General features: G+C 34.4%; 3 protein-coding genes across 3 annotated transcripts; all 3 read right to left on the bottom strand.

Moving 5' to 3' along the window:
- Positions 1-754: 754 nt before the first annotated feature.
- Positions 755-2890, bottom strand: LOC119986991 (serine carboxypeptidase-like). Its single transcript, XM_038831674.1, has 8 exons — positions 2595-2890; positions 2340-2514; positions 1923-2066; positions 1731-1842; positions 1495-1583; positions 1149-1407; positions 938-1071; positions 755-847 (listed from the first exon to the last, which is right to left on the bottom strand). The coding sequence occupies exons 1-8, from the start codon at positions 2888-2890 to the stop codon at positions 755-757; spliced, it is 1302 nt and encodes a 433-aa protein (XP_038687602.1).
- A 1771-nt stretch (positions 2891-4661) lies between these two features.
- Positions 4662-8893, bottom strand: LOC119986990 (serine carboxypeptidase-like). Its single transcript, XM_038831673.1, has 12 exons — positions 8595-8893; positions 8341-8515; positions 8149-8268; positions 7921-8064; positions 7721-7832; positions 7453-7541; positions 7098-7365; positions 6891-7024; positions 6234-6387; positions 5839-5857; positions 5327-5471; positions 4662-4889 (listed from the first exon to the last, which is right to left on the bottom strand). Exons 1-12 carry the CDS (start codon positions 8891-8893, stop codon positions 4662-4664), a joined length of 1887 nt encoding a protein of 628 aa, XP_038687601.1.
- A 2889-nt stretch (positions 8894-11782) lies between these two features.
- LOC119986988 (serine carboxypeptidase-like) lies at positions 11783-16091 on the bottom strand. The gene is made up of 11 exons (XM_038831671.1): positions 15940-16091; positions 14359-14448; positions 13763-13996; positions 13514-13685; positions 13324-13443; positions 13096-13239; positions 12865-13015; positions 12548-12651; positions 12186-12453; positions 11967-12103; positions 11783-11875 (listed from the first exon to the last, which is right to left on the bottom strand). The coding sequence occupies exons 1-11, from the start codon at positions 16089-16091 to the stop codon at positions 11783-11785; spliced, it is 1665 nt and encodes a 554-aa protein (XP_038687599.1).
- Positions 16092-17023: the final 932 nt, after the last annotated feature.

The following is a 17023-nucleotide window of genomic DNA, read 5'->3' as shown; positions in this document are numbered from 1 at the left end:
AAGTTGTTTTGTTTTTTACGCACTCTTTTGTGTAAGATGTGAGAACAGTTTGGGCTTGCCAAATGGGCCACGACAGTCATTTTGTAGGTGGCATTCCCAACTGCAAGAAATTTGGACCTACATGGGCTCTAAACCACCATAATGGCAATGGGTTTGAAATCCACCATAACTACCCAATAGGGCTGTAAGCTATCAGGCTAAGTAATCTTTGAAATCCACCACCGTGTCAGTGATTATAGATAATAATGTGTGTATGATGGTTGGACGAATACTCTGCGTAGAATCATTTGTTTATCATCACGTGTCGAGTATTCACTAGTGGTGCTTGGTGCTATAAGCAACCACTGAATATTTTCTCATCTTTGTAAGTATATTGTGTATGTAATATGTGCGAGCATTTTGGGCTTGCCAAAATGACCCGTAACAGTTAATTAGGCAGGTCGCATTCCCAATAGTATTCTAGAAATGCAAGATATCTGAATCTACGTTGCCTCACAGTTTGCGAGAAATTGTGTATATAACATGATTATGATATAATTGTATTCAATTTGTTGGGTCCTCACAATATTAGTATTGCACTCACACAACTTCCCAATTGGTCTCAAGCACCATGTCTCCTACATTTATTTCCTTTCATTGTTTCAAGTCAAACACTAGCTCGCATGAAACAAGTACAACGCATCATCTCGAGTAAACCCAATTATGCCAAATAACATGGTTTATCACCAGCTCAAAGAATAACGATATATGAAGGTTATTCATTTATTTCTGTTTGCATCCAATTTTGTATCATCTTAAAAGCAGCTTTTGGTTGATCCATTGGAACCATTTGACCGGCGTGGAAAACCTGATGATATATAATAAGATCGAAATTATCTCAAAAGCTCAAACTAAATTATATATACTGAATTTAATTAACATATAGAGATTGTCAAACCTTAACATAAGTGAGAGGACCATATTTTTTAATAGATCCCACAGTTGTATCATCAACAACAAAATCTTCATATGAAGCTCCATTAAACTCTTCTCTACCATACCACTTCATTTCGGACACACACTTCTCAATTCCTATTATAACACAAAAGCCTTAATAATATAACATTCATATATGAGATTGTATTTATTAGGGTACGAGGTAGGTTTACCAATCCAATTGTTTACAAGATCTTGATCTCCTACGTAGATAAGGACCTTGATTCCTCGTCGCTCTTCGAGTAAACCAGCAATTTTAGAATCAACACTCTTCATATAGTCTTTGATCATTGCTTTAAATACCTCACGGTTCAAAGAAACAAATGGTTTTTCTCCTGCACTTAGAGCTTCCTTTATGGATTGCCTATTAAGAAACGTATTCAACTTGGAAATTTTGTCGTTACCCTCACGAGGCTTTTCGATATTATTAAGCTGTATATCAAAAAGATGTTCCAGTTACAAGTTTTGTAGAAAAATATAAATACATATTGACAAGAATATTGTCTTGCAATTTCTTACATTTTTGTCTTTAGCAACACCACCAATAAAAGGAACTATGTTACCACAATCCGTAAATGCAGCGATACATCCAGCGTCAATACCAATTTCTGACAAGAAAGCAAAAAAAAAAATTATTATTATTATTATATGTATATATATAATCGAACAAATATAGAAAAGGGAAATTATAGCTAGAAGTCAAAAGTAGTACACACCACATTTCGTTAGAGAAGATGTGCAATTTGGAAGCATACTTGTTACAATTGAGTATTGGTCTTCTGTAATTATATCATGAGACCTCGCGTATTCTGGTATTGTTGGGTATTGAATTTGAGGATTTGTATGTCCATTACCAATAGCAAATCCCTGAGAAACTATAACGTTAAGCGAATCTAATAAAGAAGTTACACTAGAAATTGTGCATTAACAAAAAGAAATATATATACCTTGAGATTTATATGAATTTTATCCTTCTCGTTATTTCCACTTTGTATCCGAGCAGCTAGAGCAGGAGCATAGTTCCCAGAATAAGTTTGTCCGATTATGAAGAAATCATTTTGAGAAAAATCACGATGCCCATCAAAGAATTTCTTTCATTTTAACAAAAATTAGATTATGTCATTCTTAAATTTTAATTCAAGTATTAAGAATAGAGCATGAAAGAAGAAATAGACCTGCAAGAATTTGTACAAATCATCGATGACCCTACTTAAATCGCGTCTTATATTCATATCATCTTTTAGGTGACTAAAACCTGTTCCCATAGGTTGATCAACAAATAGAATATTCGACATCTACATAAAAAAACATCGATTATTTTTTCCGTGATCCATAAATAATGAGGTATTATGATGATATGATACCTTGTCCCAACTATATTTATTCTCGACAAGAGAGAGGTCGTCATCTTTGAGAGTAAATGGACCATTTTCATAGAATAACCCAATGCAACCACTAGCTCCGGGCCCTCCATTCAACCATAGTATAAATGGGTCATTGGTCTGGTTATTACGTGAAGGAAAGAAGAAGTGGAACATCCTTCAAACAAAAAGAAAAAGGTTTACAAATTGAAGAAAATTTTACATCATTTAAGAATAATACCAAACTCACTCACTTACCTTTCTTGATATGGAATCGGGATGTAACCAGCATGTTCGACAAGGAATTTACTAGGATTCTTAATAGCAAGAGAAGGAATTATGAACCTCAGAGTTGAAGAGTTATGTTTGAAGGTATTATTATCATCTTGAGATAATAAGTCAGGTGAGGTTATGGGATCTTTTGTTTGTTGTTTAGATGAATTAAGGGTTGTCGATGGAAGAAAATGGGATCTGGTTGCAGAGGTAGATGATGAAGTGATGAAAAGATGAAAAAGAAATAGAGGAAGAAAAACATTAAAGAAAGTTGAAGACATTGTTGTTGTTTGTTTACAGGGAGAAGTGAATTTGGAGTATTTATTAGGTTTCTATGGTTTACTTGTTTTGTTTTTTCCGAGTTTCTCCAGCTAATTGGGACAAAAAAACAACTTGTATTTCATGAAATTATAATTCCTATAGTTGAATGCACCCACAAGAAATTCTATTCCCTTTTTTTTTTTAAGTCTTGATAGTAAGTTCCGAAAGATGGATATAGACGATATAGATCATGAGCTGTTTAATGGCGATCATGAAGGGAATATCGGAGACCTCAATCTCTCTCCTGATAATAGTGATTCTTGGTATATAAGACATATTAGGGTGGTTGGAGTAAATGAAACCCTGAAGGAGAATGAAAGAGGATAAAGCCACGACACCTAATAAAATTCCAATTGAAATGTGGGAATGCGTGACAGATGTAGGTATAGTATGAATCATTAAGCTATTTAATAAAATTATTAAGACCCGTAAGATGCCTGATGAATAGAGGCAGGATAAACAGTACTATAATAACTATATACAAGAATAAAGGGCATATCCAAAATTGTAACAGTTGTACAACATCAAACATACGAGTCACATATTGAAACTTTCAGAAAGATGCTTTTGTCAGCAAACCAACAAACCAAACCAACAACTGTGGTAGTAGAAAGGCTAATTGGGCGTACACTACGATTTGCATTAGTGATGTTTTTTTAGTCCAATATCGTTCAATTAATTAGCTTATTTTATAAAACAACTTAATTACTGTCATCTACTACTCGGGTCATTTACTAATTAGCTGCATTATGCCAACTGATTTTATTAAACAACAAAAAGAAATGATCACATTATTAATAATGAAATTTACTGTTTTGTTTGTAAACTCTCTTAGGGTTACATATATTTTCACATTTTTAATTATCACGTAATAAGTACTATTAGGGGTGACAAAACTCTGTCCGATCCGGATAACCGAATTTGTCCAACCCTAATTAAATCAAGTTTGGACATAAGTTATATATCTGAAATCCGGGTCCAAAATACAAATTATTTTATGTTGTGTCTTGTTTTAATCTAAAGTTGTTTTGTTTTTTACGCACTCTTTTGTGTAAGATGTGAGAACAATTTGGGCTTGCTAAATGGGCCACGACAGTTACTTTTGTAGGTGGCATTCCCAACTGAAGAGACAACAGTATTATAGAAATGCAAGAAATTTGGGCCTAAAACCGCCATAATGGCAATGGGTTTGAAATGCATGCATGAACTCCGTTGGGTTAAAAAAATTTAGGCTCAACAGGATAGAGAATGGGTTGTACTAGAGCTTGAATTGGTTCTTCTTCTCGATGTGAAATCATGAGCCCCACATTTTCCACGTGATTCATATGCAATTGTGTACGTTAATCTCAATATTCGAGATAACTGAAATGAAAAATATTGGGATTCGTAAAACTATTGGTCTGAAATTAGTCATGCACTTGCCATCAATATTGTTGGCTTGGCATGTTTTAGGTTTATCACAAAAAAGTAACTCAGTGGAGATTTCAAGTCCTCACAGTGGAACTAGGCCTAGGGTAATTAAGCACAATGGAGTATGGACGGATGCATGAAAAGAAATTGTTGCTAAAAAAACAAGAAAGAAAGTTGATGTTTGTTGATTCGATCTCCTCTTCTTTCTTTTATCAATCCTTTCATTCCAATCTCTCTAAGAATGGCAGGGCATGGAATGGAAAGCAGAGTTATTCAACAGATATGACCACAAATCAATCTATTCTCTCCGTTCTGGTACATTTAGCGTAGACAAAAGAAGGAATTCCAAAAATAGACTCCTTTCCTGGAGCTTGGACCGAAGACGGAAATGAGTAGTGCAGGAGCAGGAACAGAATCAAGATCCTCAACCTCATAAGGAAAGGGATCGGGAACAGCTGATGTTGCAGCTGCAGTTTCGAAGGCAGAAGACAGAGACAAGGTACTTTTATGAGTCCCAAAGATGGTTGAATCAAAATGAGTACGTAATTCCTTTTTCAAATTGAATAATGTTGTATTATGTTCCCATCAGCAAACTCAAATTCATTGTCCCATCTTATTGGTTAAGAGAGAATCAAAGAAGATTTACCAATGAATCATGAAATGCTATGGTTCTGAAAGAGAATTTCTTAAAAGTAATTTCGCGAGATCATGCCCCCTTATAACGGGAAAAAGTGCAGCCGGTTAGTTCCAGTTTATTCTTGAAATAAACACCCCCCTTTCCAAAAAAAAATCAATACACCAAGGACTATTGTTCCTCTATTGATCAAGAATTTCGATTTTTGGGAAGTATCACGATCATCCAATAAGAATACATTATTATTAGGGCTTCCTCTCAATGTAGATTACAGAATACAGACATAAAACATATCCTCTGTCATTAACTTATATAAGCATACCCTTCCTATATAATTACTCACACATCTTACCATATTAAAGCAAAACGTCCAATGAGGAGAACCTTCTCTGGACGACGCCTGTCCACCTTTTTCCTCATACACTGCTTCTACCCGAGTACTCAAGCAGATATATATGAAGGTTAGAGAGCGTAATAGCATACAGAGCCATGTCGATCTCCAGAAGCATGAAACAAATAAAATGGTTTACCAAACATTACCACCAGCTCAAACAATAACTTTATGAAGGTTATTCATTTATTTGTGTTTGTATCCAATTTTGTATCATCTTAAATGCAACTTCTGGTCGATCCATTGGAACCATGTGACGAGCTTGTAAAACCTGATGAATGTATAATAAGAACGTAAACTACTTTACTCTCGTGCAATTCGCCCTCAAACTGTGCCATGCGTAGTAGATTAGAACCTCCCGCGGGGACAGGTTACACCTTCGGAGACTCCTCGTTACTGGGGACCAAAACAATTTTATGAGAGAGTAGTTATTCCTTCATAATTATTACATCACACCACGTAGTCACGTATACCTGATCCCTATATTTTGACCTGACAAAAAAAAAAAGAAACGTAGCACCGTTTAGATACTGTTACCTCACTTCCCTTCTTAAGCCATGTTAACTTGTAGTGCTTGAGGTGCTCCTCAGTCTTAAACTCCAGTTTTTGTACAGCTGCATGCCTCCGATATGGCTTTCTTGCAACTACCCGATAGGGCTGTAAGCTATCAGGTTAAGTAATATTTGAAATAAAATGAGTCTATGTTTTTTGAGTTTACTCTCAACTTTCTTGATGGATTCCAAGTTATGTTGACTTAGTAATGAACTAACAAATTGATCCATACTTCCGCACCGCATCAGTGATTATAGATAATAGTGTGTGTATGATGGCTGGATGAATAATCTGGGTAGAATAAGTTGTTTAGCACCACATGTCAAGTATTCACTAGTGGTGCTATAAGCAACCACCGAATATTCTCTCATATTTGTAACTATTATTGTGTATGTAGGATGTGCGAGCATTTTGGGCTTACAAAATGGTCCGTAACAGTTAATTAGGAAGGTCGCATTCCCAATAGTATTCTAGAAATGCAAGATATCTGGATCTACGTTGCCTCAGAATTTGCGAGAAATTGTGTATATAACATGATTATGAGATAATTGTATTCAAAATTTTGGGTCCTCCACACACTATTAGTATTTCACTACACTATTAGTATTTCACTCACACCACTTCCAAATTTGTCATCTCATGCATCATGTCTCCTACATATATTTCCTTTCATTATTTCAAGTAAAACACTAGCTAGCATGAAACAAGTACAACGCATCATCTCGAGTAAACCCAATTATGCGAAATAACATGGTTTATCACCAGTTCAAAGAATAACTTTATATGAAGGTTATTCATTTATTTCTGTTTGCATCCAATTCTGTATCATCTGGAAAGCAGTTTTTGGTTGATCCATTGGAACCATTTGACCGGCGTGGAAAATCTGGTGATATATAATAAGATCGAAATTATCTCGAAAGCTCAAACTAAATTATATATACTGAATTTAATTAACATATAGAGATTGTCAAACCTTAACGTAAGTGAGAGGACCATATTTTTTAATAGATCCCACAGTCGTATCATCAACAACAAAATCATCATCTGAAGCTCCATTAAACTCTTCTTTACCATACCAATTCATTTCGGACACACACTTCTCAATTCCTATTATAATACAAAAGCCTTAATAATATAACATTCATATATGAGATTGTATTTATTAGGGTACGAGGTTTACCAATCCAATTGTTTACAAGATCTTGATCTCCCACGTAGATAAGGACCTTGATTCCTCGCCGCTCTTCGAGTAAACCAGCAATTTTAGAATCAACACTCTTCATATAGTCTTTGATCATTGCTTTAAATACCTCACGGCTCAAAGAAACAAATGGTTTTTCTCCTGCACTTAGAGCTTCCTTTATGGATGGCGTATTAAGAAACGAATTCAACTTGGAAAATTTGTCGGTAGAGGGACTACCCTCACGAGGCTTTTCGATATTATTAAGCTGTATATCAAAAGGATGTTCAAGTTACAAGTTTTGTTGAAAAATATAAATACATACTGACAAGAATATTGTCTTGCAATTTCTTACATTTTTGTCTTTAGCAACACCATCAATAAAAGGAACTATTTTACCACAATCCATAAATGCAGCGATACATGCAGCTTCAATACCAATTTCTGACAAGAAAGCAAAAAAAAAAAACATTTATTATTATTATTGTTATTGTTATTATATATATATATATATATATATATATATATAATCGAACAAATATAGAAAAGGGAAATTATAGCTAGAAGTCAAAAGTAGTACACACCACATTTCGTTAGAGAAGATGTGCAATTTGGAAGCATACTTGTTACAATTGCGTATTGGTCTTCTGTAATTATATCATGAGACCTCGCGTATTCTGGTATTGTTGGGTATTGAATTCGAGGATTTGTGTGTCCATTACCAATAGCAAATCCCTAAGAAGCTATAGTGTTAAGCGAATCTAATAAAGTGGTTACACTAGAAATTGTGCATTAACAAAAAGAAATATATATATATATACACCTTGAGATTTATATGAATGCTCCCCTTCTCGTTATTTCCACTTTGTATCCGAGCAGCTAAAGCAGGAGCATAGTTCCCAGAATAAGTTTGTCCGATTATGAAGAAATCATTTTGAGAAAAATCACGATGCCCATCAAAGAAATTCTTTCATTTTAACAAAAATTAGATTATGTCAATCTTAAATTTTAATTCAACCATTAAGAATAGAGCATGAAAGAAGAAATAGACCTGCAAGAATTTGTACAAATCATTGATGACCATACTTGAATCACGTCTTATATTTATATCATCTCTTAGGTGACTAAAACCTGTTCCCATAGGTTGATCAACAAATAGAATATTCGACATCTGCATAAAAAAACATCAATTATTTTTTTTCTCAAATCCATAAAATAATGAGGTACTATAATGATATGATACCTTGTCCCAACTATATTTATTCTCGACAAGAGAGAGGTCATCATCTTTGAGAGTAAATGGACCATTTTCATAGAATAACCCAGTGCAACCACTTGCTCCGGGTCCTCCATTCAACCATAGTATAAATGGGTCATTGGCCTGGTTATTACGTGAAGGAAAGAAGAAGTGGAACATCCTTCAAACAAAAAGAAAAAGGTTTCAAATTGAAGAAAATTTTACATCATTTAAGAATAATACCAAACTTACTCAGTTACCTTTCACGATATGGAATCGGGATGTAACCAGCATGTTCGGCAAGGAATTTACGAGGATTCTTAATAGCAAGAGAAGGAATTATGAACCTCAGAGTTGAAGAGTCATCTTTGAAGGTATTATTATGATCATCTTGAGAAAAGATGTCAGGGGAGGTTATGGGATCTTCTGTTTGTTGTTTAGATGAATTAAGGGTTGTTGATGGAAGAAAATGGGATCTGGTGGCATAGGTAGATGATGAAATGATGAACAGATGAACCAGAAAAAGAGGAAGAAAAACATTAAAGAAAGTTGAAGACATAGTTGTTAGTTTGTGTACTGGGAGAAATCAATTTGGAGTATTTATTAGGAACGATTGAATAGAGAAAAACAAAACGATTTTCAGTTTGTATGGTATACTTGGTTTCGTTTTTTCCGAGTTTCTCCAGCTAATTGGGACAAAAAAAACTTGTATTTCATGAAATTATAATGCCTATAGTTGAATGCACCCACAAGAAGTTATATTCCCTTATTTTTTTAAGTCTTGATAGTAAGTTCCGAAATATGGATATAGACGACATAGATGAGTTGTTTAATGGCGATCATGAAGGGAATATCGGAGACCTCAATCTCTCTCCTGAAAATAGTGATTCTTGGTGTATAAGATATATTAGGGTGGCTGGAGTAAATGAAACTCTGAAGGAGAATAAAAGAGGATAAAGCCGCGACACCTAATAAAATTCCAATTGAAACGTGGGAATGCGTGACAAATATTGGTATAGTATGAATCACTAAGCTATTTAATAAAATTAATAAGACCCGTAAGATGCCTGATGAATAGAGGCCAGATAAACAATACTATAATGACTATATACAAGAATAAAGGGCATATCCAAAATTGTAACAGTTGTACAATATTAAACTTATGAGCCACAGATTGAAAACTTTCGGAAAGATGCTTTTGTCAGCAAACGAACAAACCAAACAAACAACTGTGGGAGTAAAAAGCTTATTGGGCGTACACTACGATATGCATTAGTGATGTTTTTTAAGTCCAATATCGTTCAATTAATTAGCTTATTATATAAAACAACTTAATTACTATCATTTACTACTCGGGTCATTTACTAATAAGCTGCATTATGCCAACTGATTTTATTAAACAACAAAAAGAAATGATCACATTATTAATAATGAAATTTACTGCTTTGTTTATAAACTCTCGTAGGGTTACATATATTTTCACATTTTTATTTATCATGTAATAAGTACGATTAGGGGTGACAAAACTTTGTCCTATCCGGATGACCGAATTTTTCCAACCCTAATTAAACCAAGTTTGGACATAAGTTATATGTCCAAAATCAGGGTACAAAATACAAATTTTTTATCCGATTTAAAAGCGGGTCCGTGTCCAAACACATAAATATCGTCCAATTTACTTATGTAGATCCCAACTCAAATTATGTTGCTGTCCGATTTATGTGTTGAATTAAAACCAATCCGGGTTTGGTCCATTAAGTATGTCCGAAATCCAATCCAGGTTAGGATCCGAACATATAAATATTTCGTAAACACGTGCTGTTGTCCGACTTGAAACCGATTTTTTTATCACCCCTAAGTACGATTGCTTGTATTATTATTTTCAAAAAAATAATTTAATATGTCTTCTTTTTCAATCTAAATCATTCTTGATTTTACGCACTCATCTGTGTAAGCTGCGCCAATAGTTTGGGCTTGGTAAACGGGCCTCGAGAGTTAATTGGGTAGGCTGCATTCCCAATAGTAATATAGAAATGCAAGATATTTGGAGTTATGTGTTGTGTTACTTACTCCAACAACTAATTGCCATTGGGGTCCAATTTTGGGCTCAACAGAAGAGAATCAAGAGATGATGGGTTGTACTAGTACCGTATTAGGCCCATTTGAGCCCACAAATGTTTTTTTTTTAAATGCTTAAAAATAATCAATACAAAGTAAAGATCATCATGTTTTTTTTTTTTCATGAAAAAAAAAACTAAATTATCAACGAGAAGTGGCTAGATTGATAATCGGCTGGATTAGGCATATGTGTATTCAATGTTCGATTCCAACTACAAACATAATTTCCTATGGTATTTCAAAAAAAAAAAAAAAACTAAATTCTATGGACAAAAAAATTGATACACATACGAAATATTTTCTACCGTTTTGATGAAATACTTATTTGGTTTTTTATTATTTGTCAATGAATTTAGTTTTTTAACCTTAAAAAAATGAACAATGCTAGAGACTCCCAAAATATCACCCCCAAAAGTCCTCCAAATCTATGTGTCATCAAAATAGTCATTGATTAAAAACACACATGTAGGGTTCACTTCACATCCAACACTCCACATTAAATGGGGGTCTCAAGCATTATCCTAAAAAAATATACGATGATGATCTATACCTCATATAACGTCTATTGATTATTTTTAAACATTTATAGAAAAATCATTGGTGGGTTTAAATGGACCTACCCCAAACCCGTGCTAGTACTAGCTAGAAACTTGAATTAGTTCTTTCTCTGGTCCAACAGCTTACAATGCGATGGATTCCCGATGAAGTCGATACAAGAAAAGAGTACGATCGATTAGATGCATTTTGGTGTAAGGAGCTGTCTGGTAACAGACCAGAAAGGCTATGATAAGAGGATGGAACATGAACATTGATGCCTTAAGAAAAGAAACCAGCGTCTTGGGCTCCTCAGTCCTGATCATGAACAACCTCCGACGTGCCAAACATGATTATCAGGTTGCGTATATAAATTAGGAAGTGATTGTGAGGACAGTGAGATAGAGATTTCAGTCACAAAATAGATGTCATCGCTTTTTTTTTGCCAGAATTACACCACTGACTGACAGTGGTGTGATTATCATTTTTAAACTAATCACGTCATTGACAGTAGCGTGATTGTAAAAAACAAAACATTTATTATGTTATTATCAATGGCATAAATTGCTAGATATTGATAAATTTTTTGACGTAGTGTTATCCTGGTATATAATACTTTGAACGGGTGTTACATTGGTTTAAAAAAAAAAAAACTCTTATTACACTCCACTTCACAATTTGTCACATCATGTCTCTTACATTGATTTGCTTTCATTATTTGAAGTAACAACAAACACAAGCATCAAACAAATACAACGCATCATCTCGAGGAATCAAATATGTGAAATAACATGGTTTATTCATTTATTTCTGTTTGCATCCAATTTTGTATCATCTTGAAAGCAATTCTTGGTTGATCCATTGGAACCATGTGACCAGCTTGTGAAACCTAATGACGTATAACAAGAATCACAAAAGCTCAAACTAAATCATACATATCAAATAGTATATATATCCCAAGTTGAATAAGATTGACAGACCTTAATGAAAGTGAGAGGACCGTATTTTCTCATAGATCCCGCAGGCATACCATCAACAACAAAATCAACTTCCGAAGAATCTCTATTAAACTCTTCTTTACCATACCAAACCATTTGGGTAACCCACCTCTCATTTCCTGTTATGACATACATAAATGTATGCCTAATTAATAAAATATAATATTCGTGAGGTTGTGTTAATTAGGGTATGAGGTTTACCAATGAAGTTGTTTATAAGATCTTGATCTCCCACGTAGATAAGGACCTTGATTCTTCGCTCTTGATCTTCAAGTAAACCAGCAATTTTATAATCAAGATTCTTCATATATTCTCTCTTCATTGCACTAAATACCTTAGGGTTCAAAGAAACAAATCGTTCTGTTCCTACGCTTAGATCTCTTTTTATGGATGGTGCATTAAGAAACTCATCCAAGGTCGAAAAATCGTTGTCAGAGGGACCGTCACGATCCTTTCCAATGTTTCCAAACTGTATATAAAAAAACATGTTGAAGTTAAACAATTTGTAAAAACAAAAAACATAAATATATACAAATTGACAAGATTGTCTTGCAATTTCTTACATTTTTGCGTGGAGCAAATTTACGAATCCATTTAATTATTTGAGAACAATAGTCGAATGCATTGGCACATGGATCTTCATCACCTGTTTCTTCATTACCCTTTTCTAAGAAGAAAGAAAAAACAACAACTATATTATATGATCTAATTGTTCTTGATTGGTACCTGGTGCAATCTTTCCAAGAATGGTATGCTTATATTGAATATATATATATATATATATATATATATATATATTGTGATTTTTGCAACAAAATATATCTGATCCAACAAATATATAAGAGGGACATCATAGCTACAAGTCAAAAGTAATACGCACCACAAGCCACTATAGAAGATTCGCAACGTGGAATGAGATTTTTTACAAACGAGTCATGCTCTTCTGTAATTATATCATGAGACTTCGCATATTCCGGTATTGTTGGATATTGAATTTTAGGATTTGTATGTCCATTACCAATAGCAATTCCCTGAGAAACTATAAAGTTAAGCGAATCTATTTAAGTAATTACACTAGAAATTGTGAATCCAGAAAAAAGAAAAAATGTGCCTTGAGTTTTATATGAATCCTCCCCGCATAGTTATTTCCACTTTCTATCCGAGCAGCTAGAGCAGGAGCATAGTGCCCAGCATAACTTTGGCCGATTATGAAGAAATCATTTTGAGAAAAATCATGATGCACCTTAAAGAATTCCTTTCATTTTAACAAAAATTAGATTATGTCAATCTAAAATTTTAACTCAGGTATTAAGAATAGAGGATGAAAGAAGAAATAGACCTGCAAGAAGATGTACAAATCATTGATGACCCTATTTAAATCGTGTCTCAAATCATTATCATTACTTATGTGACTATAACCTGTTCCCATAGGTTGATCAACAAATAGAATATTCGACATCTGGATCAAAAAACAACGATTATTTTTTTTTGAATCCGTAAAATAATGAGGTATTATAAAAATATGATACCTTGTCCCAGCTATATGCATTCTCAACAAGAGAGAAGTCATCTTGAAGAGTAAATGGACCATTTTCATAAAATAGTGCAGCACTACCACTAGCTCCAGGTCCTCCGCTCAACCATAGTATAAATGGGTCATTGGTCTTGTCATTACGTGAATGAAAGAAGAAGTAGAACATCCTTCAAACAAATAAAAAGAAAGTCACAAAGAATGAAAAAAAATTGAAGAAACAATAACACGAAACTCAGTCGGTTACCTTTCATCTGTAGTATCTGGAAGCGGGATGTAACTAGCATGTTTGGCAAGGAATTTAAGAGGTTCGGAAACAGGAAGAGAATGAATTCTGAATTTTCGCTGAATGAACCTCAGAGTTGAAGAGTTATCTTTGAAGGTATTATTATCATCTTGAGATAATAAGTCAGGTGAGGTTATGGGCTCTTTTGTTTCTTGTTTAGATGAATTAAGGGTTGTTGATGGAAGGAAATTGGATCTGGTGGCAGAGGTAGATGATGAAGTGATGAAAAGATGAACAAGAAAAAGAGGAAGAAAAACGTTAAAGAAAGTTGATGACATTGTTGTTAATTTGTTTACAAGGAGAAATCAATTTGGAGTATTTATAGTGTTTTGTACTTGTTTTGTTATTACAGCTTATGATTCCTCCAGCTTATGATTCCAGCTTAATTGGGACAAAACGTAACTTGCATTTCTAGAAGTTATAATTGCACACCCACAAGAAATTATTTTCACTCATTTTTCATGTGTTGATAGTAAGTTCCGAAATATGGATATAGATTATATAGATGACAGAGTTTTGATGAAGGATATAGAAATTGATGGAGGTGGAGGAGTTACTTCAATGAGATGCGCTTAATGACGGTTACAGAGGGAACATCGAAAACCTTCATATCTCTCCTAAAAATAGGGATCCTTGATAAATATGACCTATTAGGGTGATTGAAATGAAGGAAGTATTAAAGAGAATGAAAGAAGGTAAATCGGTGGGATCTGATAGAATTCCAATTGAATTAAAGTATTTGTAGCAGATGCAGGTATAGTTTGACTCCCAAAGCTATTTAATCAAATTATTAAGAATCAAAAGATCCATGATAAATAGAGGAAGAAACACTATAATACATATGTTGTGAATTTTCGCTGAATGAACCTCAGAGTTGAAGAGTTATCTTTGAAGGTATCATTATCATCTCGTTCATACATATCATTGACCGTAGTTATATTATGATGTAGAATGGGTCGCAGAAGAATTCCTTAAGAAGTTGCAACGTGTTTGGAAGAAGTCAAATCGAAATCGGAAATGAAGTTGTTGTTTTTGAATTAAAGTTTCAGTTTTTCAACTTTGACCGTCTATAACTTTTGATCTGCTCGTGTGTTTTGTTATTATAATATGCTTCTGCACTGCGTCATATTACTATGATCAATGATATATATGAACGAGTAGTAACTAGTTAATTAGGACTAATGGTTGAGTTATAGTGGAATTCTCCATCAAAATAGATTTACACCAAGGCTCGGCACTAAATTTGTTCCTTTTTAACTTTAATTATTGACAGTTGCATATATGGTAGCATAAATTGTGGTAGTATATATGATGGTAATAAATGGTAGCAAATATTGTTGTGTATATTAAGTACAGGGGTATTATGTATTTTACCTCAAATAAAATATATTAGATATTAAAATAATTTCTTAGTTATTGTTAGATTATTTTACTTATTTGTAGAAAATCTCACTATGGCACAACCCAGAGCCAGCCTCCCCACCATCTCGGCCCATTGGGCCGTGGCAGTTCCCAGCCCACCTTCCTGGAATAGGCTGGACAATGAGTTGAAGATTTGGGCAAGCTTATAAACTAGACACCAAGCCCCTCAACAATCGATGTGGGATTTTTATCCCTTTAACACCTTTTAACACTCCCCCGCACTCGTGGACTGGGTACCAAAGCCCACGACCCAACGAGTGCCTTTTAACACTCCCCCGCACTCTTGGACTGGGTACCAAAGCCCACGACCCAACGAGTGGAAATTTTTTTTATCGGGGACGAGCACACCTGCTTCGATACCATGTAGAAAATCCCACTATGGCACAACCCAGAGCCAGCCTCCCCACCATCTTGGCCCATTGGGCCATGGCAGTTCCCAGCCCACCTTCCTGGAAAATGCTGGACAATGAGTTGAAGACTTGGGCAAGCTTATAAACTAGACACCAAGCCCCTCAACAATCGATGTGGGATTTTTATCCCTTTAACACCTTTTAACATTATTTTATTAATTCATTTATATTAAGATTATCTTGTATCAAGCAAAATTGGTTCCTCTTATCCATTTCCATTACCATTCCGTTTAAGTGAGTGGGAAAAAAAAAAAGCAAACATGTCTAATGCAACCCATCCCGTCCTTGCATGGCTGAGTCCAATACCAGGCAGGATGAAGCCAGCACTCGAAAACATCGTGAGCGAACCCAGACGAATCACCCTTCATACAACCATCTTTTTGGAACTCGGCACATGTTGTACCAAAATAGTGGCATCGGCGAGCCTTCTCTCCTCTCCATGATGAGCGAATGGGCATTCAGTGCAGTCATGTGACCTTCCACGTGCTCACCCTCTTCCATTGAAGGGTAATATCATCAATCCAAATAGAATCAAGGACATAAGTGGAAAATGGTTGTAATTTTTTTTAGAATTTTCCATTTAAAGACCATTTCATCTTGGGCAATATATTGTTAACAAAATGTCTTTGTTTTTGGAACGGAAAATTGTTGTTTGGTTGACAAAAATTATTTATGCTGGAAAGACAATATATGGTCCACCAAACGAATCCTGCATGAGTTGTTGTGTTGTGCCTAGTCTATCGGGGGTTTGCTCATAAAAGTCATAAACCCTATATGAGTCAGTGCCGGAGCCATAGACTCCACCTTGAAATTTTTTGAAAATACTTATATGTTTTAAATAACTATATAATATGTATATCTAATATAGAGATTATAATTATTAATTGATACACATTTATACAAATATGCAATCATATACTCAATAAAAAAAAATTATCTAGCACAACTTAAATGATTTGTTTTTTTTCATCTTGAACATTTTAATTTTAATTTTAATTTGTGACGTGTAATTCGAATGATTATCTAAATTTTTACTGCATAGATATTTGCTTTTACTGGTCTTTGATTCGTGTATCTCGATCTGTTTTAGATCCGATTTTATTTTCATCCGAATTGATTTTTTAAGTATTTGTTTGTCCCTGCTGTTTGGGCTATAGTGGAGTTTAATTAGCAGTCAAGTTTGAGTTAATCGTGATGCTTTGTTAATGAATCCCATCGGTCCTGGGCTTGAGCTTAAGGGCCAGGCTTTTTGGGCTCCTCGGCCCGTGACCCATGAACAACCTCCGATGTGCAAAACATGATTGTGAGAGGGTGGTTATCAGGTTGCATGACATGATTATGAGATAATTGTATTACATTTATTTATTTCCTTTTATTATTTGAAGTAAAA

The sequence above is a fragment of the Tripterygium wilfordii genome, chromosome 20 (genome assembly GCF_013401445.1).
Source record: "Tripterygium wilfordii isolate XIE 37 chromosome 20, ASM1340144v1, whole genome shotgun sequence".
NCBI classification, from domain to species: Eukaryota; Viridiplantae; Streptophyta; class Magnoliopsida; order Celastrales; family Celastraceae; genus Tripterygium; species Tripterygium wilfordii.
The sequence above is the reverse complement of the archived record's forward strand: the minus strand, read 5'-3'. Positions and strand labels throughout refer to the sequence as shown.